This window comes from Piliocolobus tephrosceles, chromosome 20, assembly GCF_002776525.5.
Source record: "Piliocolobus tephrosceles isolate RC106 chromosome 20, ASM277652v3, whole genome shotgun sequence".
Taxonomy (NCBI): Eukaryota; Metazoa; Chordata; class Mammalia; order Primates; family Cercopithecidae; genus Piliocolobus; species Piliocolobus tephrosceles.
This window is the reverse complement of record NC_045453.1, coordinates 57,331,089-57,357,009: the sequence shown is the minus strand read 5'-3', so window position 1 is coordinate 57,357,009 and position 25,921 is coordinate 57,331,089. Positions and strand designations below refer to the sequence as shown.

General features: G+C 46.4%; 1 protein-coding gene across 4 annotated transcripts in view; it reads right to left on the bottom strand.

Moving 5' to 3' along the window:
• Window positions 1–3,323: 3,323 nt before the first annotated feature.
• The window catches only part of RASSF2 (Ras association domain family member 2), a 42,583-nt gene continuing 19,985 nt past the window's right edge, over window positions 3,324–25,921 (bottom strand). For all 4 annotated transcript variants that reach the window (XM_023217931.3, XM_023217928.3, XM_023217930.3 and 1 more), the window contains 10 exons: window positions 25,368–25,458; window positions 21,953–22,028; window positions 19,806–19,957; window positions 16,361–16,449; window positions 14,195–14,355; window positions 13,342–13,443; window positions 11,980–12,031; window positions 11,384–11,505; window positions 9,475–9,572; window positions 3,324–7,658 (listed from right to left, as the gene is read on the bottom strand). In XM_023217931.3, coding sequence (XP_023073699.1) covers window positions 7,589–7,658; window positions 9,475–9,572; window positions 11,384–11,505; window positions 11,980–12,031; window positions 13,342–13,443; window positions 14,195–14,355; window positions 16,361–16,449; window positions 19,806–19,957; window positions 21,953–22,028; window positions 25,368–25,426 — 981 coding nt within the window. In that variant the 5' untranslated portion in view covers window positions 25,427–25,458 and the 3' untranslated portion in view covers window positions 3,324–7,588. The remainder of the gene's footprint in view (window positions 7,659–9,474; window positions 9,573–11,383; window positions 11,506–11,979; window positions 12,032–13,341; window positions 13,444–14,194; window positions 14,356–16,360; window positions 16,450–19,805; window positions 19,958–21,952; window positions 22,029–25,367; window positions 25,459–25,921) is intronic.

The window sequence follows — 25,921 nt, the reverse complement described above, 5'->3', positions numbered from 1 at the left end:
TGAGGCATAATTACTTTCCATCAGCAAGATATACCCATGCTGTCATGTTCCCTCTGTCCCAGTATTTGGCACCAACTACCCTCTCAGAACCCCTGGGTTGTCCCAGGGAAGGATGTTGTAAGATACCCCAATCTTGGTGCTGTTGACACCATAGATGACTCTGCAGGTGAGGGTAGGTGGTATCAAGGGCAGCTTAGAGGGGCTTAGTGACTAGCAGGGGACATTCAAAGTCATGAATTATTGAGTTGTAGAAATTCCTTATGTATCTTGAATGTTAACCCCTTATCAGATACATGGTTTGCAAATATTTTCTTCCATTCTCTAGGTTGTCTTTTCATTTCATTGTTTCCTTCACTATGTAGAAGCTTTTTTAGTTCGACATAGTCCCACTTGTTTATTTTTGCCTTTTTTTTTCTTTGAGGTAGTGTATCACTCTGTCACCCAGACTGGAGTGCATGTGATTTCGGCCCACCACCTCAGCCTTCTGGGCTCAAGCAATCCTCCTACCTCAGCCTCCCAAGTAACTGGGACTACAGGTGCATGCCACTGTGCCCAGCTAATTTTGGGGGGTATTTTTTGTAGAGATGGGGTTTTGCCGAGTTGCCCAGGCTGATCTCAAACTCCTGTGCTCAAGCAATCCACCCACCTTAGCCTTCCAAAATGCTAGGATTACAGGCATGAGCCACCACACTTGGCCTAGTTTTGCTTTTGTTGCCTGTGCTTTTGGTGTCATGTCCTAAAAATCAGGCAACAAATGCTCAGTTTCAAGGTAAGTTCTAAGGATCTAATATATAGCAAGCACTGTGACTATAGTTAACAGTACTGTATTACTTGTAATTCACTAAGGAAGTAGATCTTTGACATTTTGGGCTGGATGAAGAAAAAAACAGTAGATTTGAAGTGTCCTAACATCACACACACACACACACACACACACACACACAAACACACACACACGCACACAATGGCAACTGTGTGATGATGGATGTGTTAATGTGATGTAATCGTTTCACAATGTATATGTACAGCAATCATCAGGTTGTACACCTTGAATATATGTCATTTTTATTTGTCAATTATACCACGATAAAACTGAAAAATAAATACTTTTTCAATGAAAAAATAATATTCATGTTTATGGTGTATGAATTAGTAAGTCCAGGCTTAAAACTCCAATAAGAAAAATGTGTCTTGCTCTAATGCAAGAACAATTAAATCAGGGTTAATAAAACACGGATATATAAAAATCCGTATTATATTCTGCATTATGCCAAAACATGTGTTTAGATTTCCGTTTTTCCTAAAGTTTAAACTTAACGCTTAAATTCCAACTTATGGCTGCTGCTTACAGACTTCTCATCAAAATTATGATAAGCTGCTCTCTGGCCAACTTATAGGGTGATCATATTTATCATCCATCCTGGATCATTTTGAGAGTAAAGGGGGATGCTGTTAATAATTACATACAACCACAGAATAAAGTGGAAGTGTCCCAAGCAAACCAGGACTTATGGTCTCTACCAGTGGGGCTACCTACCATTTGAAAACTTCTTAAGTTAACTTATATACTTATAAAGCATATACTTACAATTTATCACTTAGATAAAGTTAACTTACTTATATAACATAAACTGTAAGTCGCAATTTCTATTTTGCATTATTTCTTCTTTTCTTCTTTCTGCCCCCATATGATCCACAGAAAATGTTGCATGGTTTTAAACTGAAAATAGTAATGTTAATTTTACTCAAGTTCAATTTTCAGCAGTGTTTTCTTGCATTTAAACATTTCAGCAACCTATTCAAATGTCTTCAAAACTTGACAGTGAAGTCTTGTACTCACAGCAAACTTCATTCAGTAATAACTTCATTACCTAAAATAGATAATACCAAATTACTTCATAAAATCTGTTTCCATAAAACAAGCCAAGAACTGCCAGCACCTTTGGCAGAAGGCTATTAGAATTTTTTTGGTTATTTTAGGCACCGTAACTCCTACAAGGCTTACTGCCTTTTGGGGGGTCATGGTTGGACCCCAAATGAGCCATTTATCTTCAGTCTATATCACCTACATCTACATGATGCACTGTACAAAAGTCTCACTACCTTGGAAGGGTTAACTGCCTGCTCATCTGTTTCCCCCAACTTAAATGCAGCAACTGAAAAGCTCTCTTTGAATTAAAAACTCTAAATATGGGAAATCGAAACAACACTCAAAGGGGACTGTGACTTATCCACACTTTCTTTCTGTCTCTCTCTCGCTCCTTCCCCGTCTCTCTCTCTCATACTTGTATGTGCATTGTTTACAGAAGCATCATTCAAAATCTGGTCTTGGTTGTTACCTTCTTCTAGAGGCCAAATTATGATGGTCACTATATATGCTCCATGGCCAGGTTTCTTAGAAAGACAACTGTCAAATCTCATATTAAACTTTATGAACCAATGAAATTATTTCTCTGTATTAGTCAGGGTTCTCCAAAGATGTGTGTGTGCACGCGTGTGTGTGTGTGTAGAGCAAGAGAAAGAGAGGTGCGGGTGTGGGGAGACAAAGCTTAAGGAATTGGTTCACATAATTCATCTTGTAATTCAAGTCCAAAGGCAGTCTTGAGGCAGAATTCCTTCTTCTCTGGGATCTCAGTCTTTTTTCTTGAGGCCTTCAACTGATTGGGTGAGGCCCACCCACATTATGGAGGGCAGACTGCTCAAAGTCTACTGATTTGAATATTAATCTCAATTTTAAAAAAACAAATTCACAGTAACACCTAGACTAGTGTTTGACAGAATATCTGGGCTCCATGGCCTAGCCAAGTTGACATATAAAATGAGATATCATACCTTCCCCATACCATAGGGTGAAACTTGGGTCCTAGTCTGAAAATCTTACACTTGGGGACCCATGGGGGGGATGCTTCCTACAGAAGCAAGCCCAGGTGCCCAACCCCCGCAGGGTGGCTTAGCTATTTTACAGGTGAGAAAACCAAGTTCTAGAGAAAGGATCATTGACTTGGTCCCAGGGTCCAAGAGCTGGGGGTGGAGTCAGAGTGGAAATCCAGCCTCACTGAGTAGAAGTTCCAAGCTCTTTCTTCTGCAACTCCTGGCTCTCCAGAGTCCTTGTCTGGGAGCTCCTAAGACAACCTTCTCATTTCACTTCTTATTTGGGACGTAACAGCCAGGCCCAAGCATGTTCAAACCATAAACTCAGGGAAGAAAATTAACTTATCTGGTGGGTGCTCCTTTCTGTTCCTGTCACCCACCTTGCAACCACCCTCTCACAACACAGAGCTCATGCACCCAGCAGTCACACACAGACCCATCCACCGGGCACATCTCTTTGAAAAGTGCTTTATTTCAGTAAGATCTAAGTCAGGTGCATTAAAACATTATCAAAATGTTACAAAAATGTATGGCTCCCTACTGAGGCCTTGTCAGATTATGTCAGATGAGTAAATGCATCAGTGTGTAAGTTCAGAACCAAACATTGAACCAAGTCATGTACCATTGCTGAAAGGAAAGTAATAATTAAGAAAAGAATACTTCACAAGGCTGAAACAATTCGGAAAACCCTTCAGAAACACTAGCAATTACACACCAGAAACATCAGCCTGGAAACAGGTCTGCGATCTGCAGGGAAGACTCCAAAGGTAAACTGAGGGTTTCCCATCATAGCCTGTGCATCTTGTGCTCAGTTGAATACAGTTAAAACACAAGGGGCACTTAAACACCCCCCTTGGGATAGGGCAAAGCTTTCTATTACATCTGGAAGAAGGGGTGCCACATTCATTCTTATTTTTACATCTCTAGGAAATCATATCTCATTTCATCCGAGTGAAGCAAGACTTTGTGCAAAACGATTGAAGTGGAAACGTGAAAATGTGTGCTGCTATATCAGGGACGCTCATGGTGATCTCCTGTCTCCTATCTCGTTCTCCACGTCATGGTTTGGCCGCTGTAAGACACTGAAATTGCCTTGTTCATGTAGAAATCTGTCTCTTGGCTGGGCTTTGTGGCTCACGCCTGTAATCCTAGCACTTTCCGAGACCTAGGCGGGTGGATCACGAGGTCAGGAGTTCAAGACCTGCCTGGCCAAGATGGTGAAGCCCCATCTGTATTAAAACCACACAAAAAAATTAGCCGGGCATGGTGGCGGGTCCCTGTAATCCCAGCTACTCAGGAGGCTGAGACAGGAGAGTCGCTTGAACCCTGGAGGCGGATGTTGCAGTGAGCTGAGATCACGTTACTGCACTCCATCCTAGGCAACAGAGCGAGACTCCGTCTCAAAAGAACAAAAGAGAAATCTCTCTCGGCGATGTATCTACGACACCACATTCTCTGTGCTACAGAGCTTTGACATAAAACGTGGTTTTTGGTTGTTTTGTTGTCGGTGGTAGTTTCTTTAAAGAGAATTCCCTTTTCTTAAGAGAGCTTCTTGCTCTTCTGTGGCCAATTTCTCTCTCCACCCTCCTGACACTTTGAAATAACCACTCAACTCCATAGAATTCTCGTTGAGACTTTTTTGCATGGAGAACAGATTTCTTTGCGGGGGGCATTATATGCTACCGATATTAGGATAAAATGTCTTTACCTAGAGGTTTCTAGGAGAGAGTACTGTTTTCTTTTGGTGAGGGAAGAGAGGATGGTGAAAATATTTTTCCTTGAAGCATCAGCATGTCTCAGATCAAAATCTTGACCCGAGGCCTCAGCATTTTTCTTGCAGATGGGTGGCTAATATCCTGAAATCCTCTTGCTTCAACTCAACTCCAAGTTGAAGTCCGTCCAGCCTGGAGACCAATGTGCACATTCTCCACCAACAGGTACAGGCAAGACTATCTTTTGTGCTTTTCAGCTCTCCCCAAGATAACCCCCTTGCCATTTAAGTCATCACCTTCCCTCTCATGTGATCACAGAGAATGTGACCTTGTGCTTAATTCCACCATCCCAGCCAGATGGGCTCAGGTTTTTCCTTCACTTGATCACCTTGTAACATAAGCCCCTGCCGGGGGGTTGGGGGGGGCGGTGGCGGGGGGAGCCAGATGCAGCTAAACTGCTTTTCACAAGTTGGAAAAAAAAAATCCAACCCTATAAATTGGTCTTTTGTTCTTTACACAATTTCAGGTTCATTGCACACAATTACGTAAACTCCCACAAATCGGTTGAAAAGATCAAAACTGCAAGAGCATGTGATACCAGTGAGAAAATCTGCTCCACACTGTGGCAAAGCGTCTCTATTTCAACTGCTGCTATTTCAAAGAACCTGTCCAAAATTTCTGATCAGGTTCTTAGGATGTGAGAAATGACCTCTAAACAGGGCAGGACAAAATGGAAAACTGTGGTCTGCATTACGTGGAAGTGTGTTGTGTAAAATGGGATCTCCTCTCACTTCCACCTCCTGACCTCCCATCTTTAAAAAGGTGAGTCTGCCTTCGTATTGCTCCCTTGGAAAGTGATCTGGCCAACTGGACATGTTGCAGTATTTCCACATTTAACACTATCGTAGTGCTAGTGCAAATCAAAGAGAACTCTTATAAGATAGAAATCGCTGTCCAACAAGAGCCAGTGGTTAGTAGTTTGCCTTGTGGAAATTCTTCTCCCAAGTCCTCCAAGAAGAATTACTGGGGCCAACTGAGGCTTTGAACATTCAAAATAAGAATTACCAGAAGAGAAGTTCCCCATATCATTTTCTCAAATGCAAGATTCAGGTGTTTGCATTCACAGAACTGTTCTTTCCCAGCTGTAACAAAGGAAGCCTCTCCCGGTGCCCACTCCTTGTCTTCTTACCCCAATTCTGTGCAGTTTGCAGAAGCCCTTCTGGGTTTCCACTCCATGCCCCACAGGACTGGTGCTGCTGTCCCTATGGAGGAAGGAGACTTGCTATAAAATCCCCAGCAAAATGCCAGGGGCAGCGTGCCATCTTTTTGCAGTCTACATCGAGACCACAGCTGTGAGCCTTCTAAAGAAGCCATAGGTATGAATGGGGGGCAGGAGGGTGCCCGGGCCAGAAACATCTCCACCAAAAAGGCCCACCTTCCTTTGGAGGCACCAACCAGGGACTGTCCTTTCCTCAACTGCCCAGCTCTGCAAACCTTCCGTGGAGAGAAGGTGGAGAAGAGACGGGCAGTGTCTCTACCTCAGCTAGGCTCAGAGACGCCCACTCTTAGGAGCCGCTGGTGTTGCTTGGTCGATCTCCACAGCCAGGCACCCATGTCCAAGCATCTGTCTCCCTCCTCAGACTGTATCAGCTGCACTGATGCCCAGCTGTCTGGCAAGCTTCCTGATGGGAGTCCCAGGGCACAGACCGTTCTCGCCCTTTCCCCCTCATTGGGGTTGGCTCTAAAGATCACCTAGGTGGCTGCTCAGAGAAGCTGAGGAGAAGCTCCATCCTCCCCATACACCTTCACCAGGTGGCCTAAAGCGCTTTCCCGAACCCCACACTCAGCAGCAAGATGAGGCTTCATTCTTGGAATGCATCTCCACACACAAGGTGAGGGCAAGCTGCAAGAACCCAGAGGTTAGAAAGAATGAAGTCTTGACTGCAAACATGGCCCCAGCTTCAAGTGCAGGAAGACGCTTGATGACGTGAAGACGGGCTGGGTTCAAGGCACCTGTCATTTCTGCAGGTAGCCTTGACACTTCCCTTCAACCCGGAACTTCCTGGCCACCAGGCCACCAGGCCCTGGACACACTAGCTGGTCAGCACTGTGTGCACACCAGTGAGATCTTTGTTTCTTGAGACCTTTCCTTCCACTCAAGGAAGCGCCGGAGAGATGGGTTGTCAGCTGGGTACAGAGAAACACACAGGATCCTCTCTGTCTCCTAAAGGTAGCCATGGAGGCAGGGGTGGAGGCAGAATCCACTCTTCACAGGTTTCCACAGAGAACATCACATATGTCTTTGTCATTTAAAACAATCAAGGTTTCCAGTGTAAAAATATGTGGGCTTATTGCATCTACCCTACGGATGGTTTATCTTTTTCTTTCCATCAGACTTGCCGCAAGTTATGTGGCTGTTATTTTGTTAATTTCCAAGGCTCTCACATTCACTGATCCTTCTAGGCATACAGGGGGAGTTTCTACCAACATATAAACAACCCAGATGGTGAACCTGGAGAACCCTCTTCCCTTTCTAAACACAGGCAGACACGTGGCTGCTCCCTGGCACTTGAGAGGAGAAATCGTTCCTTCAACCTAAATACCACTCAGATCAGTGGCTCCCTCTGATTTCCCTGCCCACGAGCTGCACATTCGCCAGGCTCAGGCTCGTGTGCTGGTTGTCTGGAATTTAATTACATGTGAAAGTATCAGGTAGGCACAAGGACACATACCGTGCGTGCGCACACATGTACACACACACATTTTGGGTCCTCCTTATAACTAAAATCAAAAGTCCTTGTGAGTGGAAGAAAGGAGGGCAGGGGTCCAGGGATGGGGAACTGTCTGCTGACTTCTACATCCAGCTCCAGGTAACAAATGATGGCTTGGCCGGAGCTGGGGAGGTTTGTGTCTAAATGTTTCCATGGAAAGAAAGTGCCCAGCTTCCTGGGGGTTTTATGGCAATGGCGGCTCCTGGGGTGCCCGGATCCCCTCGTTCTCGTGGCTCAGATGGTTGCTGGGGTCTCGGCTATCTCCTCCAGCCTCTGCCGAATCATTAACCGGAGCACGGTGTACCTGGAGACAAGAAACAAGCTCAGGTGGAGAGCAGCCAGCAACACACCCCTCCCCAGGACCTTCCCAGCCACGTGGGTAACACCAAGGTCACACCAGGTAACGGTGCAGTCAAGCGCCCTGCTCCTTCACCTCCATTACTGACCCCTCTTTAGCTACTTTGTTGCTTATGTTCATTCCTACAACACGATGAGAGGAAATAAAGAGGCCAAATCCAAATTAGATTATTTTACTATGGGTAGAACATCTGGCCAAAAAAAATCAAAAAGGTAAAAAAAACAACAGCAATAATAAGCATACTACGAATTCTGTGCATTTGCTTACTGTGTCCAAGACACTATGCATAGTACTTCATATGCACAGTAGCTCATGAACCCTCACCGAGGCTAGATAATATAAAATTGCTAACAGTTGACCCTCTTGGGGATCCTACAAAAATGGCAACCTTAGAACCTGCATTTTGCAGAAGAGGCCATAGCAGCTACTAGGCATGGAGGTCCGTGGCCTGGGGGAAGTTCGGTTTTCCCACGACTTCCCTGAGCTGTGGCACTGCAGCTACAGGAGTGGGCACTGTTGTGCAGGGATAAATGGACATATTCCTTACGTTCGGGACTTTGTGGTACACAGAAAAATCTGTTTTTAAAGTTTAGGACATAGTTGACTGGGCATGGTGGCTCATGCCTGTAATCCCAACACTTTGAGAGGCCAAGGCGGGTGGATCACTTGAGGTCAGGAGTTCAAAACCAGCCTGGCCAACTTGGCAAAACCCCATCTCTACTAAAAATACAAAAAAAAAGTAGCTAGATGTGGTGGTGCGTGCCTGTAATCCCAGCTACTGCGGAGGCTGAGGTGGGAGAATCACTTGAGTCTGGGAGGTGGAAGTTGCGGTGAGCCGAGATCACGTCACTGCACTGCAGCCTGAGCGACAGAGCAAGACTCCATGACAAAAAAAAAAAAAAAAAAAACAAAACTTTAGGACATAGTAAGTGTTCAGTGTGTTATCAGACTAGTTATGATCATCGATACAGCAGATCTAGCAGTGGCTTTATTCTCCATTGGCAAAAAGGAATCATTTATTCCACCATATCGATGAAACGTAGTCTCTTCTATGACTAAACATAGCAAAGAAATCACAAAATCCTTCCCAGAAAGAAGCTTTATTTTTCAATCCAAATGCAATTTCCAGAAGATGAATGTTACAAAGGGAGGAAATGGGAGAAGAAAGGATTTTAGAGGCCAGTAGCTCAGGCTACATCCACTGCTAAGACAGCCTTCCTGAAACCCCTGGAACCTCTGGGTCTTGGTTAGCACTCCTTGCCCTCACCCCTTCAGGCAAGGGGTGCTAACACTAGCCCCAGGGACTGCACTATCCCTTGAGGTTACCCCAGACTCTGCCCAAGTCTTTGTAAAGAGTCCCTTCTTCAAACACCCCTCAAAGACCCTCATCGGAGTCTCCTGCTGGGAGCCTGATCACATACTTAAGAAACCAGCGTACAGTCACCTCCTCTATTTCTGAATCTAGACCCCAAAGAAATTTTAAACCAACACCTTCTTTTCAGAGTCTTTCCATAGGAGGGAGGACAAGAGACACTTTGATGTCCCACATCAAAATGAGAAACTGACACAAGAAGTAGGCGAACACACTTAACTATCATGTCCCCACTTGAAATCCAGGTTTGTCAATGGGCAGCCCCCCAAAGAAAGCCCAGAGACCCAGGCCCATGCAGCAGCTCAGCACAGTCCCTGCGAGGACCCAGCAGGGGCCCCTCTGTTGAGGCCCCGGGAGAAGTGCACCCAGCGCCCCAGAGGCCACGCTTACTTGCGCATCAGCTTCTTTACTTCCCGATCTTCTTCCTCCTGGAGCTTCTGAATGAAGCTTTTAAGTACCGGCATCTCGAACTTTATATACTGGGCCACCTGGGGAGAAAGAAGCAAGTCTGGCTGAATGCCCTTCCCAGCATTACTCCAATTCCTTTCAGGGTTGTCCTCATACAAGGCACAAAGTCTTGGCACAAAGTCTTGGAAAGTCTATTTTTTCCAGAAACCCAGGATTTCCTTAAAGGCAGGAGCCAAGCCTCATTCTTTACCAGGCTGGGAAGGAGTCTGCGACGATCACTTCACTTACATGACACCATCTCAAAACTTTTCATTTTTCATGTCATGCATTCAATTCATCATGAGGTGACGCCAAACACAGAAAAGTACTTTCTCTTGATACAGTGATGCAGAGAAAGAACGGAACCCGTTATGTCTAATAAACCCCTTTGTTCTCCCCTAAGAGAATGGAAGGAATCAGGGTTCAGAATGATGATTTGGGTCTCAAGGTTCAAACAAGCATCCAAATATGAACTTGCTTTGGAGAGGCTGTGGGTGGCTCTGGGGTGAGTTAAAGTTTAAAAACGGCACCAGGCATCGTGGTCCATGCCTGTAATCCCAGCACTTTGGGAGGCTGAGGCAGGTGGATCACTTGAGGTCAAGAGTTCAAGACCAGCTGGCTGACATGGTGAAACCCCATCTCTACTAAAAATACAAAAATTAGCCAGACATGGTGATGCACACCTGTGGTCCCAGCTACTCAGGAGTCTGAGGCAGGAAAATTGCTTGAACCAGGGAGGTGCCACTGCATTCAAGCCTGGGCAACAGAGCGAGACTCTGTCCCCCCAACAACAACAAAAAAAAAAGTTAAAAAATGGCTTCCCTTTCCCCACCAGAATCCCCACCCTGCTCTATCAACTCTTCTCCCTGGGAGAAGTGTATTTCTCCACACTTTTAATGTTGAGCTTGTCCATGTGACTGGCTTTGGCCAGTGGAATGTGTGTGGACATGACACACCAAATCTGAGTGGAGGCTTCAAATATGCTTACATGATTTGGCCTGGTTTCTCGTGCTCCACCATCTGCCATGAGGAGCACAGCCATGAGCAGTAAGTACTGCCCCAACAGCCTGGGCCTCTGGGTGAGTCACACAATGCAGACTTGAACTCAGCCCACACTTAGAGTAGAGCCATTGCAACTAGACCATAGAATCATGGGGAAAAAGTAACTGTTTGCTGTTGTAAGCTACTAAGATTTGGAGATGTTTGTTACTGTAGCAAAAGCTGACTATTACATGGCTTACTTCTTGTATTATTTTTTTGTGACAGGGTCTTGCTGTATCTATCACCCAAGCTGAAGTGCAGTGGTGCCATCACAGGTCACTGCAGCCTAAATCTCTTGTGCTCAAGTGACCCTCCCACCTCAGCCTCCCAAGTAGTTGCGACCACATGCACACACCACCATGCTCAGTTACTTAAAACTTTTTTTTTTTTTTTGTAGAGACAGAGTCTCGCTTTGTTGCCTAGACTGGTCTCAAATCACTGGCCTCAAGCAATCGTCCTGCAGCGACCTCCCAAAGTGTTAGGATTACGGGAGTGAGCCACTGCGACCAGCCAACTGCTAACTTTCTAGCATTGCTAAAAGAGTGTTTGCAGACACTTCCCATCCCTCTGACAGTACCCTAGGAAGGCTCAAGCAATTTATTCCTTCTATGGAAATCACTTTCTGCCTGGGCATTCCTCCAGCAACTCCCTCAGGGCATACCTTCAACCTGGCTTCAAGAGAACCTGGCACTGAAGAAGTAAAAGGGGCATGGTCATTGGTCAAAAAAGTCATTCTATACCCCAGTTACAGGTGATCCAACCAAATCCCCACCCTCCTGAGGACAGACCACCTGACCCAAAGGGAACTCACATCATAGGTGACTTCCTCCACCTGGTCCTTCTCCATTAGGAACACTTTGGAGACCTGCTCACATGGGCCCTGGAGGATTCTGGCAATCAGCGGGTAATCGGTGGCCTTCAGCTTCTGTTTCTCTGCAACCACACACAACCAGGAGCAGCCCTGAGTTTGGCCAGAGGCCTTTCTCACATTAAGTAGTGGTCAATGCAGGGGTCCAAATGGACTAGGCACCTTAGGAGATGCCACCATATAAGTCAGGAGACTGATTTATAAATGAACTATTCCATAGTTATTGTGAAAAGCAACCTCCTCCCACTCCCCACTCCTCAACAGTACCACCATGCCTCCAACCCCTTGGAGGAATTGGGTTTATCTGTCTCTTGAGAAAATCTAGTTCCTTTTTTAATAGACAGGTTTAGAATTTGTTTACTGGCCATATAAAGCAATCCCTAGTGGATTCACACAGCAAGCCCATCAGCCTTGAAGGCAAACAACATTTGGAAGTTTCCGAAACCCAAACAACAAGCAAAGGAGGCAGAGGTATTTTTTTAACTTGCTATTTTGAGTTAATTAGAAGTTTGAAAGTACACTGTGGTCTTCAGACTTACCACCACTCGTATGCACCACGTACAAGGCAAACTCCTCTGCTGAATTCTCAATCTGAAGCAGGAGCAAAAGATACTTGTTGAAAGTATCTATTTAAACATCCCAACTTCGAGGCTTTTCCTCTTTTTTAACAATGCAAAGCTAAGTCAATTTTAGGCTGTTTTGAGGGGAGAGCTATTTATCTACAACTCTCGGAATTGATGAGAAGATCGAGAAGGTAGATGACTTTATCAATAATATAGTCATGTGCTTAACCACAAGGATGCATTCTGAGAAATGGATCACTAGGCAATTTCATTGTTGTGCAAACATCATAGAGTGTACTTACAGAAACCTGGATGGCATAGCCTGCTACACACCTAGGCCATGTGGTATAGCTATTGCTCCTGGACTACAAACCTATACAGCATGTTCCTGTACTCAATGCTGTAGGCACTTGTAACACAATGGTAAGCATTTGTGGATTTAAACATATCTAAACACAGAAAAAGTACCATAAAAAAAGGATTATAGTCTCATGGGACCACTGTCATATATGTGGTGTGTCACTGACCAAATTGGTCGTTCTGTAGCACACAACTAGGACAGATAATAGCTATCATCTATCGCAATGTGCCAGGCATAGTTCTACAAATGTTAAAGGTTTCATCCCATCTAATGCTCACGACAATACTGTGGCGAGGCCCCATTATCTTCATTTTATGATGACGAAGCAGAGGCAGGGGCAGGTTAAGTAACTTGCCCAATTCATCCAACTAGCATGTGCTCAATGGAGATTTGAACCCAGAGCTTGTGTTCTTAGGTTATTAGGCTACACTGGCTTCCATTAAAAGTAAGAATACCTGGTCTCCAAAAGATCTCTGGTCTCCAAGAGATTGTGGAAAACACAGAGCAACAGAACTTTAAATGCACTCCTGCACTATAATTTGCAAAAAGTGTCATATTTCAAAGTAGGTTTCCCAACTGTGTCCCAGAAGTCAATCTTCTCACTGAGCCCAAAACCAGTCAGCAGGCCCCAGGGTCCTTCTAAAGTAGACCATAAAGGATTTGAGGGTTGATGTTTCTCAAACTTCGATAGGCATCCAAATCCCCTGCAGGCTTGTTAGACAATGTCCCTGGCCTACCCCTCAAAATTTCTGATTTAGTGGGTCTGGGGTGGGGCCTGAGAATCTGAATTTCTAACAAGCACCCAGGTGATGCTGATGCTGTGGACTTTGTCTTGGATCACGAGGATCTAAAGAACCCAAGCCCTCTGCTCAGCATCCCGCAAACCACGCAACTTCCATAGCTCCTCGCACAACCACTCTAGGGGCCCGAGGCACACCTGTGACCCCATCTGTGGCCAGCCAGCAATGGGAACTTGCCTTAAATTTGTTGAGCAGCAGCTTCAGGACCTGTGGGGTGGTCATGGTGCTGTTGATGCGGACGTTGGTGACAGAGCCATAGGCTGGAGTGAACACGGACGTCTGTCAATAGAAGGATCCAGCTCAGGGTGGGTGTGGGAACAAGGACCCAGTGCTAAAATCCAGGTGCGGTACAGGGCACAGTGAAAATGATACTCAAAATGTACTTCCTGAGAGCCCCCGGCAGCCTGGCAAGCAGCAGGCTTTGTAGACAAAGCAACCCTCGGGGTTTGCTTAATTCAGTTCATGCTCCACACTCAAAAAGACCCTTCCTCTGGGACTTCAGCACAAGGCTGTCTCTGACTGCTCTCCCACCGTGCACTTGCTTCCTGGGGTAGGATTTGAACAAAGCAGGAGGAAGGGAGGGATCAGCAAGCTCGGGTGGGGTGGACGGTGCACTGACACCCCAGGTCTGAGACCTGCAGCTCTGCTTCAGCTCCGGGAAAAGCCAGACCATACGCCAGTTGGGGGCACAGTGTGCAGGAGAGGGTAACACGGGGATTTTCTTGGGAGAGACTGATGAGCTGTGTTTATGGGGTCTTCAAGGCTACAGCAGGGACTGCTTTGTACAGCCCCACTGAATTCACCCACCACCTTAAGGGGGACCCACAGAAGGACTTTGAGCCTTCTGACTTGGGGCCCCTCAGCCCTCAGGAAGCCACCAGGGCTTGCAGCCCACCCACAACCCAAAGACTAAACAGCAGCAAACACTTGGCTGCCCAGGCATCACACCACCCACCATATGGCTGTAGCCCTGAGGTGGCATCTACCCAGGAAGGGGTCTTCCCCCCTCCCCATCCCCCGTCCACCTTACCTTATGGTTGTAGAAATGGCCGTTGATGGAGAAGCGGTGGCGTCTGATTCGCCGCTGGTCACTAGGCGTCCTCACATTGCCACGGCGACGCACCCCAACATCACTGCGTGTGCGCATCAGCTGTGGGGTGTCCTCCTGCAGGGGCTTCAGGCCCCTGGAGCCTGAGAGAGGAGAGGGAAACGAACTCCATCTGGACCTGCGACATGGCACATGGTCCCCACTTTGTGCCCAGTGCTACAGCACCCACTGTCTCCAAAAATATATATTTTATACAAATAGTATTTTCTGCTAGGGGAAAAACATAACGCAGAATTTACAGAGAAGCTATACGGTGATAAGTTCAGAGCACAGCCTTCCAAGCCAGACTCCCTGGGTTCAAATCTTAGCTCCACGATTGCCATATATCAGTAACCTCTCTGTGCCTCAGTGTTTTTATATATAAAATAGGGATAATAGTAACACCCACCTCAGAGAGTTGCTGAGGGTTTAAATGAGTTAATATACATAAAGCACTTAGAATAGTGCCTGGCACAGAATAAACATGATATAAGGGCTAACAAGATACTGCAAACGAACTCTGACACATGCTACACACAGATGAACCTTGATGACATTACACTAAGTGCAACAAGCCAATTACAAAACAGCAAATACAGAATGATTCCACTTATATGAGGTACTTAGAGTGTACCTCATATAAGTGTATCTCATATAATTGAGGTATACTCTAAGTATATTCTAGGTACATTCTAAATTATAGAGACAGAGAGTAGAATGGTGGTTGCCAGGGGCTAGAGGGAGAAGGATATGGGGAGTTATTGGGAGTTTAACGGGTAGAGTTTCAGTTTCACAAGATGGAAAGAGTTTTGGAGATGGATGGTGGTGATGGTTACACAACATTATGAGTGTATTTAATACCACTGAACTGTACCACTTAAAATGGTTACGATGGTAAATGTTACGTTATGTATATCTTACCGCAATAAAAAATTAGAAAAAATAATGCTTAATAGAACATATATCTAAAAATATATGCGGTTCCCATGGCATATTTCTATCCTTGTATGTGTATAAATATAAAATATTGACATTAATCACAAGTACGTTAATCTGCTCTTATTAAAATATATTTAATCCATGTAATATTAAAAAGATTTTGCAAATTGACAATATCTATGAAAATCTAAAATGCACACGGCCTTAAACCCAGAAATTCCACTTGAAAGAATCCTATACGCTGACAAATGTGTGGCATGACACATGTATAAGGCCATCAACTGCAAACTTGTTTGTCATAGCAGAGGCTGAAAATGACTTAAATGGCTACCAATAGGGAGTGATTACATAAATTATCCTTTTTCCATACAATGAAATAATGCAGAACTGCAAAGAATAAGGAAGTTCCTTACAAATTTATATGGAAAAATTCCCCAGATAAACTGATAAATAAAAACTGGGATCTGCACAATGCTACCACTTGTATAACTAGGGGAAGAAAAGAAACTACATCCAACTGGGCGTGGTGGCTCATGCCTATAATCCCAGCACTTTGGGAGGCTGAGGCAGGTAGATCACTTGAGGCCAGGAGTTCAAGACCAGCCTGGTCAACATGGCAAAAACCCGTCACCACTAAAAATACAAAAATTAGCTGGGCATGGTGGCGCATGCCTTTAATCCCAGCTACTCAGGAGGCTGAGGTGGGAAGATCACTTGAACCCAAGAAGCAGAGCCAAGATTGCACTACTGCACTGCATCCTTCTGGGTGACAGAGGGAGACGAAGGTAAGGGAAGGGAAGGGAAGGGAAGGGAAGGGAAGGGAAGGGAAGGGAAGGGAAGGGAAGGGAAGGGAAGGGAAGGGAAGGGAAAGGAAGGAGAGGGGAGGAGAGGAGAAGGGAGGGAAGGGGAGGGGAGAGGAAGAAAGAAACTACATCCACCCATAAAGGTACGTGAGTGTGTTTTGCTTATACTCACATGGACCATCTCATGAAGGATGTTCTTGGGATGCTTCTAGGTGGGTGGATGAGGTGGGTGACTTAATTCTCTCCCTTTATATCTTGAACCAGATACATTTTACATTCTCAAAAATAAATAACAGTTGACAACATCTATCACAGCGGTCTTGACACAGTTGGTCCCTAGCTGGAAATACCTTCCACTCACATGTACCTGTGGGGCTTGGCATCTGGTCACCCTCTGGTGGTGCATCCACCTCTGAGATCTGAACACTGGGCACAGTCAGGGGCTTCAGGGTGGTTCTGGCGGTGGAGAAGACACAGGGGAGTGGGGAGACTAGTTTAACCCCTGTGGAAAGATGCCCGGCACCTGCCAGACCCCACTCCTGCAAGGGGAGCACTTTGCTAGTGCCAGGCTGGGTACTGGCACACATCAGGCGATGAAGGGTACAGATGGGCTGCGCTGAGCATCCCATGAAAGGCTGGCCCAGCTCCCAGGTCAAGCAGTGGGTGGTGCAGGGGGAGTTCTGGAGGGAGAAGATGTTCTTTTCCAGCATCTGCAGCAACACAAGCATCCAATTCATCAAGCCCAGGATGGAGAATACCAAGGAGAGAAACCCATGTGCTGCCCGCACTGCTTCTAAACATGTATGGGTTCTATAGCTTATTTGGAAAACTCTAATAGTGGCCATTTGTTTTGCAGGGTAAGATTCCAGTTCAGACTCATTGCTGTTGAAGAAATAACTCATAATTGATTCTGGCATTTAAAAGGAATGGAAAGTAAGAGGTTGGCCACCACAAGGGCAGGGGCAGCTTTGGAAGGGGCACTGACAGTGTTCTCAGGGTTGCAAGGACGGAGTCCTCATCCAAGCTGAAGAAAGGGTTACAAGTAGGCAGTCCAAGCTGAGACCCTAGTTTGCCATCATAACTGGCAAATAACTTCTCAAAGCTAAAAAGGACAAAGGGAGCAGCTCATGAAAACATCCAAAATCAACAGAGGATTTGGCTGTAAAGAAGAATCATATTTGACCAATTAGGACCAACCCATGGTGAGAAGAGCATGGGCTCCCTGGGACCCAGTAGAGATAAACCTCATGTTCTGGGGAGGATTGTTTTAAGGAAGGACAATTAAAATGGAAAATCTGAAAGAACTTCCTATTGTAATTTAACTCATATACTTCTGAGGCACAGAATGGGCCTGGTCAGAGCTTCTAGGGAATGGTGAACACTTGGCACCCAGAGCAGCCACTCCCACTCTGTGATTTAAAGCCCTCATTCTTGCTGAAGCAGGAACCGGTCTCAGCATCCTTTTTCTTCTCTCTTTTTTTATTTTTGGGGGGGGTGGGGCAAGGGGACGGAGTCTTGCTCTGTCACCCAGGCCGGAGTGCAGTGGTGTGGTCTTGGCTCACTGCAAGCTCCGCCTCCCAGGTTCCAGTGATTGTCCTGCCTCAGACTCCTAAGTAGCTGAGATTATAGCCACGTGCCACTGTGCCTTTTTTTTTTTTTTTTTTTTGGTAGAGACAGGGTTTCACCATGTTGCCAAGGCTGGTCTTGAATTCCTGAGCTTGTGATCTGCCTGCCTCAGCCTCCCAAAGTGCTGGGATTATAGGCATGATCCACCGCGCCCAGCCTCAGGACCCTTCTTAAGACAGTAGTCTAGGCATTCACTATATTATAGGTGACATCTAAAAGACATCATTTACCATTCCTGAAAATTCTACCAAAGTATTTTGAAGGTTTCAAGAGTCAACCAAGACCAGCTTGAGGCCACAGAGAAGGGAGAAAAAGCAGGCAGAGTGAAGGACCCCTTAGCAGCACAAACCAAAGGCCACAGGGTCAAATGAAATCTTAAAAATCATCTTACTTAGGGAATAGAATAGTGTGGGGGTCAGGGTCAGGCTGTGAAATGGGCTTGGCCACTGGAAATCAAATACAGCAATAATACAGTATCGTATAACAAATACAGTACAGTGTAAAAAATACAGCTGGGCATGGTGGCTCACACCTGTAATCTCAGCACTTTGGGAGGTCAAGGTGGGAGGATTGCCTGAGGCCAGAAGTTTGAGACCAACCTGGGTAACATAGTGAGACCCCATTTCTACAAAAAATACGAAAATTATCCAGGTAGGGCCAGGAACGGTGACTCACGCCTGTGGTCCCGGAACTTTGGGAGGTTAAGGAGGGTGGATAACTTGAGGTCACGAGTTCAAGACCAGCCTGGCCAACATGATGAAATCCCCTCTCTACCAAAAAATACAGAAAATGACTGGGTTTGGTGGTGGGCACCTGTAATCCCAGCTACTCAGGGGGCTGAGGCACAAATCGCTTGAACCCGAGAGGCAGAGGTTGCAGTGAGCTGAGATCACACCACTGCACTCCAGCCTGGGCAAGAGAAAAAGAAAAAGGGGGTGGGGGGTGCACCTGTAGTCCCAGCTACTGGGGAGCCTGAGGTGGGAGGATCACTTGAGCCTAGGAGGTTGAGGCTGCAGTGAACTGTGATTAAGCCACTGCACTCCAGCCTGGGAAACAGAGCGAGACCTTGTCTCAAACAAAACAAAACAAAAATGTGGTGATAGTGCTGAAAAGCAGAGCACGAAACCAGCAAAGTTAGATGAAACCAAAGAATGTTAACCAGACATCCTAGCGCCTATGGGGTAGGCAACAATTCTCCTCCTTAAATCCCCTTGGAAAGAAACCAGACCAGCCCCAGGGTTTGGCCGCATACTAGGTTTCTCTCAATTGTAGAGAAACATAGATTTGGCTGTGGAGTTTAGCAGAATGTTCAATGTGACCAACAGAGAGGGCTTGGTTCTCATTTAAACCAGAAAAAAAAAGGTCACTGTGGTTTTGGCTGAGAGGTGAGCACACTCCACCCAGGCTGGGGCCGAAGGCAGTCAGCATCAGCAGGTTTCAGGATGGAGCCAGGCTAGTCACTTGATCCTAAAACTCAAGTCCCAGAAAGACAATGAGGAAGGCATGCCTTGCTAGAGGCATCTGGCGGTGCATTCGGCGGCTTATTCAGCCATGGAGGATAAGGAGGGATGGACTAGGTCTTCCCAGCCCTTCTGTTGGGGACTTGGACTACCCACCATCACACCACACCCTGGCTCCCCATGTGGTCTGCAAGGAGCAGACCCCTGGCTGATCTCGCTTAGCTGACTCTGACAGCGCCTGACATTCTTTTTTCCTCTTCCAGGTTCCCCCAAGATTCAGGGGAGCTTTGATCAGAAGGTTCAAGTCGTAAATGCCTTGGAGCGGGGCCATTCTATGAGGAGTGGTCCTAGTCGGGAGGATGCTGGGGCATGGGGCGCTCTGTTAGAAATCTGCAGACCGGGCCTCACTAGCCACTAGCAACTCCACTCAGAGACTCCTGAGTTCTCCCTAAGGGAGGACTCTGTGACTCAGCAGCTCCCCTCCTATGACTCAGCAGCTCCCTCCTGTGACCTCATCGGTGATTGCGGTGGCAGGAAAGGGGTCCAAACACAACCATGTCTGCCACTTGTTCCTCATTCCAAGGCCAAGGCAGGTGGGCAGTAGAGGTGGCAGGAGGAGGAGCCAGGGTCAGGGCTGGCTGGAAGAAGGCAGCATTTATCTGCTTGAGAACATACAGAACCCCCAGGCATCGCGATCATCTCCCCGCCCCATCTCTTCTCACTCACCCCTGAGCCCCCAGGTTACAGCCGGAGTGCCAGGAGGAGGAGGATGGAGGGGGCCGAATGCGCTCGTTGTCATCCTGCATCTGCAGGCGAATGGGCCGGCGCAGGCCCCAGGAGATGTTTAGGAGCCCCTCCACGATGAACTCATCTTCTTCCTGCCCACAAAGCAATCAGAGTGGTGAGCCTGGAAAAGCCCCCACAGAAGCCAAGACCATGCTGAGGTACAAATGACACATTCTTCATATGTCCTAGCTGGGTGCCCCAGATTCTATTCACAGGATGGGGGTAGCTGCCCAGTTCACACCCCAGCTCTGAGATACTTTCTAAGGTAAACTACCCTAGATCCTGAAGCTGACCTCACAGGTCAGCACAAAAGTTGCTGTGAAATTCAAATATATAGGTGCAAATTATAAAAGCATTGTTTTTCTTTTTATCCTAATGACTTTTAAAGAAAGCAGAATACATCTCTTAAAATAAGTGAGATTAGCCTTGCTAACAGAAGCAAGAACTGGAGTTAGCTATGTCCCATCCACTACTATGGAAAATGATATCTCTGTAGCTATAACATATGTTTAGCAATCCAACCTGGTGGTGGAAGGACATTTAAAGCAACATTTGCTGTAGTTTATTCTACAGAACACCACCACCTCCTCTAGCAGATGAACTGTTGTCTTTAAAAGGGTGTCAAGTGATCATGAGCTGGGAGAGGCTGTGCTAATCAGATTTCCAAACAGCAGAACGTCCCAGGTTCTGTAATCAACTAACGGGCTAAATGACAACTCTGCAACAGGTGAATAAATCTTGCAGGAGTCCCCAGTTTATTCTCAAAGGTTGCTGACTAATTAGACGTTAAATGTAAAACCATTCTAAAGGCATCTATATGTTCTATCCCAAAGACTATGAAATCCTTTAATCATGGAACACTTTGTTATTTATTCGATAGGACATAACCCAGGAAAGCTATTTACAAACTATTTAAAATCTTGCATAGCCCATCTGCTGATTAGCAAAAGCTTGAAGGGCAATCCCTAAAAGAATCAGTTCTCCTCCCTCCAGTCTTAGAAGAACCTTTTTGAAGCCATGTTTTATGGGCTGACCAAGTGGCAGATCTGGGTCATGGGCCACATCTTCAGGACAAGCCCCATAGGTGAAAATGACATCAGCCCAATGAGGCCCAAAATCATCCTCAAAGAGGGAGGAAGGAATACAAGAGGGAAGGAGAGAAATGAAACAATTTTAGGGCACTTAGGAGTCCCAGAGAGGAAGGCTTTAGGTAAACATTGGCAATTTACATGGCCTTCCCCTGGTTAAGGTGGGCATCATTACTTTACACAACTATAGGTCAAAATTTAACCCAAAACAGGATTTTATCTAAGTGGGGTGGTTTGAGGGACAGAATAGGCCACTACATCCCACATACTGTCCCCAAGCAACCTGCCCTAGCAGCTGAAATTCCACCATCTGTTATCTGTTTCTATGGATTAAATCTCCACAGCCTGATAACCTGAAAATGTGTTTCAAAAGGCATTACACATATGGACCTTTTTATCAGTCACAAGTGCTTGGGTATAAAGTACCCTACCAGACTCCTTTATAACTCATCATCTATCTGATAACAGGCTTTAGAGAAATGGATACAGGAGGAGGAAGCTCAGTTTCGGGATGGGAACCAGATGAATAACAAAAGCAAACTAGGATGATCAAGCCTGGGGATGGGCCAAGTGCTACCATCGAGAGCTTATGCGCTTTGCCCAGGTCACTGCAGCGACAGGACTTGGGCCCAAATGTTTAAACACAGAGGACTGGGTGGGGTTCCCGAATTGCCCAACGAGAGGACGTCTGCTTAGGAGCCACCTGGAAAGGTCATTTCATGAACGCTCCCTCTGGAGAATCTCCCCCATGAGACTGCGCTAGCCTAGCCACACTTCTACAGGAATGTCTCTGGAACACATCTCTGAAACATTCACCCTTTTTACAACAAAATTGGGCCTGGAGTCTTCTTCCAAAGAACCCCAAAGACCCTCACTAGCATCCTAAATGAGAAGCAGGAGAGGCAGGGATCTCTCGGGACCTCAGGGACCTTCAGATTCAGGACACATGGTGACAAGGTCTGGACTAGCCAATCAGGGCTTTCCCTGGAGACTCCTTACCTCCCGGTGCCGGAGCTGTAAATTCTGGCCTTCATAGTACAAGTTGTAGGTCTTCAGATGCAAGAGAAGTTCATTTCTTAGAGGGAAAAATATAAGAGGTATAACATTATCAGCGGAAGCCACTTATAATGCAGTTGTTCCCTCTTTCTCTCACCTCTCACCTGGCCTTCAGTCACCGCACTTTGGTGTTTGTCCACATGTACATACACACACATGCACATGCACACAGAGTTCTGCCACCACCGCCCCATAATCATCTTCCCCCAGGATCAAAGTCAAGAGTGAGCACCACCCCAGAACAATGCTGAATGTAAAGAGCAATTCCAGGACACCAAGGCAGGCCTCGTCTGCTGACAATACTCCCAAACTCAAGCTGAATGAGCAGATGTTACTAAGCCATGGAGTCATTGAGGCAAGCACTTCAGAGCCCACAGACAGCCATTCTCCTGCCTGGCTGTGGCCTCTTCTCCCTCAAGCACGCTGTGAGTGAGGAAAGGACAATAATGACTGGCCTTCGTAAGACTCAGAAGCTGACCAGGCGTGGTGGCTCACGCCTGTAATCCCAGCACTTTGGGAGGCCAAGACTGGCAGATCACTTGAGGTCAGGAGTTCAAGACCAGCCTGGCCAACATGGTGCAAACCCATCTCTAATAAAAATACAAAAAATCAGCCAGGCATGGTGGTGCACACCTGTATTCCCAGCTACTCAGGAGGCTGAGGCAGGAGAATCACCTGAACCTCGGAGGCAGAGGTTGCTGTGAGCTGAGATCATGCCACTGCACTCCAGCCTGGGCGACAGAGTGAAACTCTGTCTTAGAAAAAAAATAAAAGACTCAGAAGTTTCCAGGCTGTTCAAAAGCGAAATGGGACAGGTTTGAGCCACACTAACTTATGCTTCATAGATACAACCTTATCATGTGTTTAAAAACTTGTGGCCAGGAGCAGTGGCTCACGCCTGTAATCCCAGCACTTTGGGAGGCTGAGATGGGCAGACTGCCTGAGGTCAGGAATTCGAGACCAGTCTGGTCAACATGGTGAAACCCTATTTCTACTAAAAATACAAAAAAAAAAAAAAAAAAAATTAGCCAGGCATGGTGGCGTGCACCTGTAATCCCAGCTACTCGGGAGGCTGAGGCAGGGGAATTGCTTGAACAAGGGAGGTAGAGGTTGCAGTGAACCGAGATCGTGCCACTGCACTCTAGCCTGGGCAACAGAGCGAGACTCCATCTCAAAAAAAAAAAAATTGCAAACCCCCATCAGCGTCAGAATGGGTGAATAAAGGAAGCAATAGCTACACAACAGAAAATTCTCAGTGAAGAGAATATGAATGAACTACACGCATGTGTGTAACTCATGGGAATTACAGGATCTGTGCTTTTCTTGTGTCTAGCTTCTTTCACAAAAAAAGCACAGATCATATTCCATTGATACAAAGTTCAAAATGGAGTGTTAGAATTCAGGATAGTGGTTCACCTTGGGGAGTAGTGACAAGAAGTGGGCATGAGGTGGCTTCTGGGCCCTGGCAATACTTTTTCAGTTCATAAAAATTTAAAAAATAAAAAATAAAAATCCTTAGAAACTCCCACTCTGAAGCCCAGTACTGGACCTCCTTAGCCATCAAGTTTTCCAAGTGGCTGCCCTGAGAGTACACAGCTCTACTGCACGTGGCCAGAGAGGAGATTTCACCCACTTTGTGATCAGGGAAATCCCTCATCAACCCTGAGAATGCATGAGTCAAGTTTCATCTGAAAGTGCGTGTTTTGCACTCCAGGTGGGATGAGAGTGGAGAGAGGTGGAGGGGGCCGCTGTGCGCTTTTGTCTAGTCTCAAGTGAGGGGTAACAGAGTTCAGTCTCTCCGAACCCAACCATTCAGTGGAGAGATTTTGGGCCATGCCAGGAGTCAAAACCCACTGGAAATGCCAAGAAACTCCTGACAAGTTAAACCTAGATAAATCAACGTGGTTCTATGCAAGCTGAAATGAATTTGTGGAAAATGTGATTCCAAATAACCTAAGACGAAAGGCTGTTTGGTACTTTTGAACACACAGATCTGAACCAGGATAGAAAATCACTGGTTGGTAGAAGTCCCTGGGGAAATCTGTCCATAAAGAGGTAAGAATGGTCAGATGTTACAAAACATGTGTCAAGTGTGTCTAAGGACTTCAAACAATTTGATCTCAGATAAATTAAATATTTCATTAAGAGAGAGAAATTCTAGCTGGGCATAGTGGCTCACGCCTGTAATCCCAGCACTTTGGGAGGCTGAGGCGGGTGGATCACTTGAGGTCAGGAGTTCAAGACCAGCCCGGCCAACATGGTGAAACCCCATCTCTACTAAAAATTTAAAAATTGGCTGGGTGTGGCGGCGCATGCCTGTAATCCCAGCTACCCAGGAGGCTGAGGCAGGAGAATCACTTGAACTCAGGAGGCAGAGGTTGCCATGAACTGAGATCACGCCACTGCACTCCAGCCTAGGTGAGGAGGAAGATTCCTTCTGAAAAAAAAAAAAAAAAGAAGGAAAGAAAGAAAAAAAAAAAAGATAGAGAAATCCCTAGGCTGGACATAAAAATACATCCTCGAACTTCCAATTCAAGGGTCCATTTTGGCTCAAGCCCAGTCACATTAGCAAAAAGCCTGAGCTGAAGAGACTTTAGTGCATAGAAAGCAATTAAATTGTCCCCTTCTATTCAGAGGGCACCTGTGCCAAATTCAGCGAGAACCAGAGAAGCCCAGGGACACATTACCCTAGCCAGGACTCCCCAGGAACACCACAGACAGGACGGGGAGCAGTGTCTGAGTCCATTCTGGCTGCCGGATCATAGACTGGGTGGCTTCTACACAACAGAAATTCATTTCTCACAGCTCTGGTGGCCGGGAAGTCCAAGGTTAAGGTAGAGTCACTGTCTGGTGACAGCCCTGTCCTCACAGACAGTGCCTTCTTACTGCGTCCTCACACCGTGGAGGAAAAACAAGCTCCCTTGGCCTTTTATAAGGGTACTTAGATCTAATCCCATCCCAGAGGCTCCACCTCTTATACCAGCACCCTGGGGTGAAGTTTCCACAAAGGAATTTGGGGGAGACACAAACATTCAGAAGATGGCAAGCTGCCACCAGCCAACTGCTCCTCCTGGAAGCCTTCCAAGACACCACATCTTTTGAGCCCCCAAAGGTACTGCGTCTTGACATCCCCTTTACTTCACCTCCAGGCCAGGCTCTGGGGGCATGTTTTTATCTATAGCAGCCGCCCTGATACTCTCACAAGTCCAAGTTCAGCTGCTTGACTCCTTCCCACACACAGGAGCCCCGCCAGTCTGATACACAGGGGAGGCCACTGTGCCAACGGCTGCGGTCCACCCACAATATCCCAGCATGGGACTGGTCACTGGGGACAAAACTCTCTAGCAAAACGTCTTACTTGGAAATGTATTTATCTTGTCCACATGGGACTAGGGACGTTTGGTGACTGTAGTCCATTCTTCCTTTCTCTTTTCATTGGAAGGAGAGGCCTATATTTGGAAGGAGAAGACAGAGGTTAAATTGAGGTTGTGTCCTTGGGAACTCAACAGAACCTGGGGTGGGGAGCGGGCACAAAATTGGACGCCATGGCTCTCCATTCCTCCCCACCCAGATCCACAGCTAACACTGACCCAAGGCTGTGAGAGGCAACACTGCTGGCTGCTGCCTTGGCTTACCACAGCCTCTGAGAATAAACATCCAAAGGAAAGACAACAACCCTTGGACAATCCAAGCATGAATGCCCCAGCCACAGAGCACACTGACACCCACGTTGGCTCCAAGGACGACTGATGAGTCCTCCTGTCTGAAGAGACCATCACAACACAGAATAGAGAGTTATCTCAGGGACAGCCCAATTCTACTGAGGTCTACTGAGGATGGGTAAACCACCTAAAAATGCCCAAATACAGCCGAGTGTGAGAAATCACAGTGTGTGTCTACAGACACCACTAA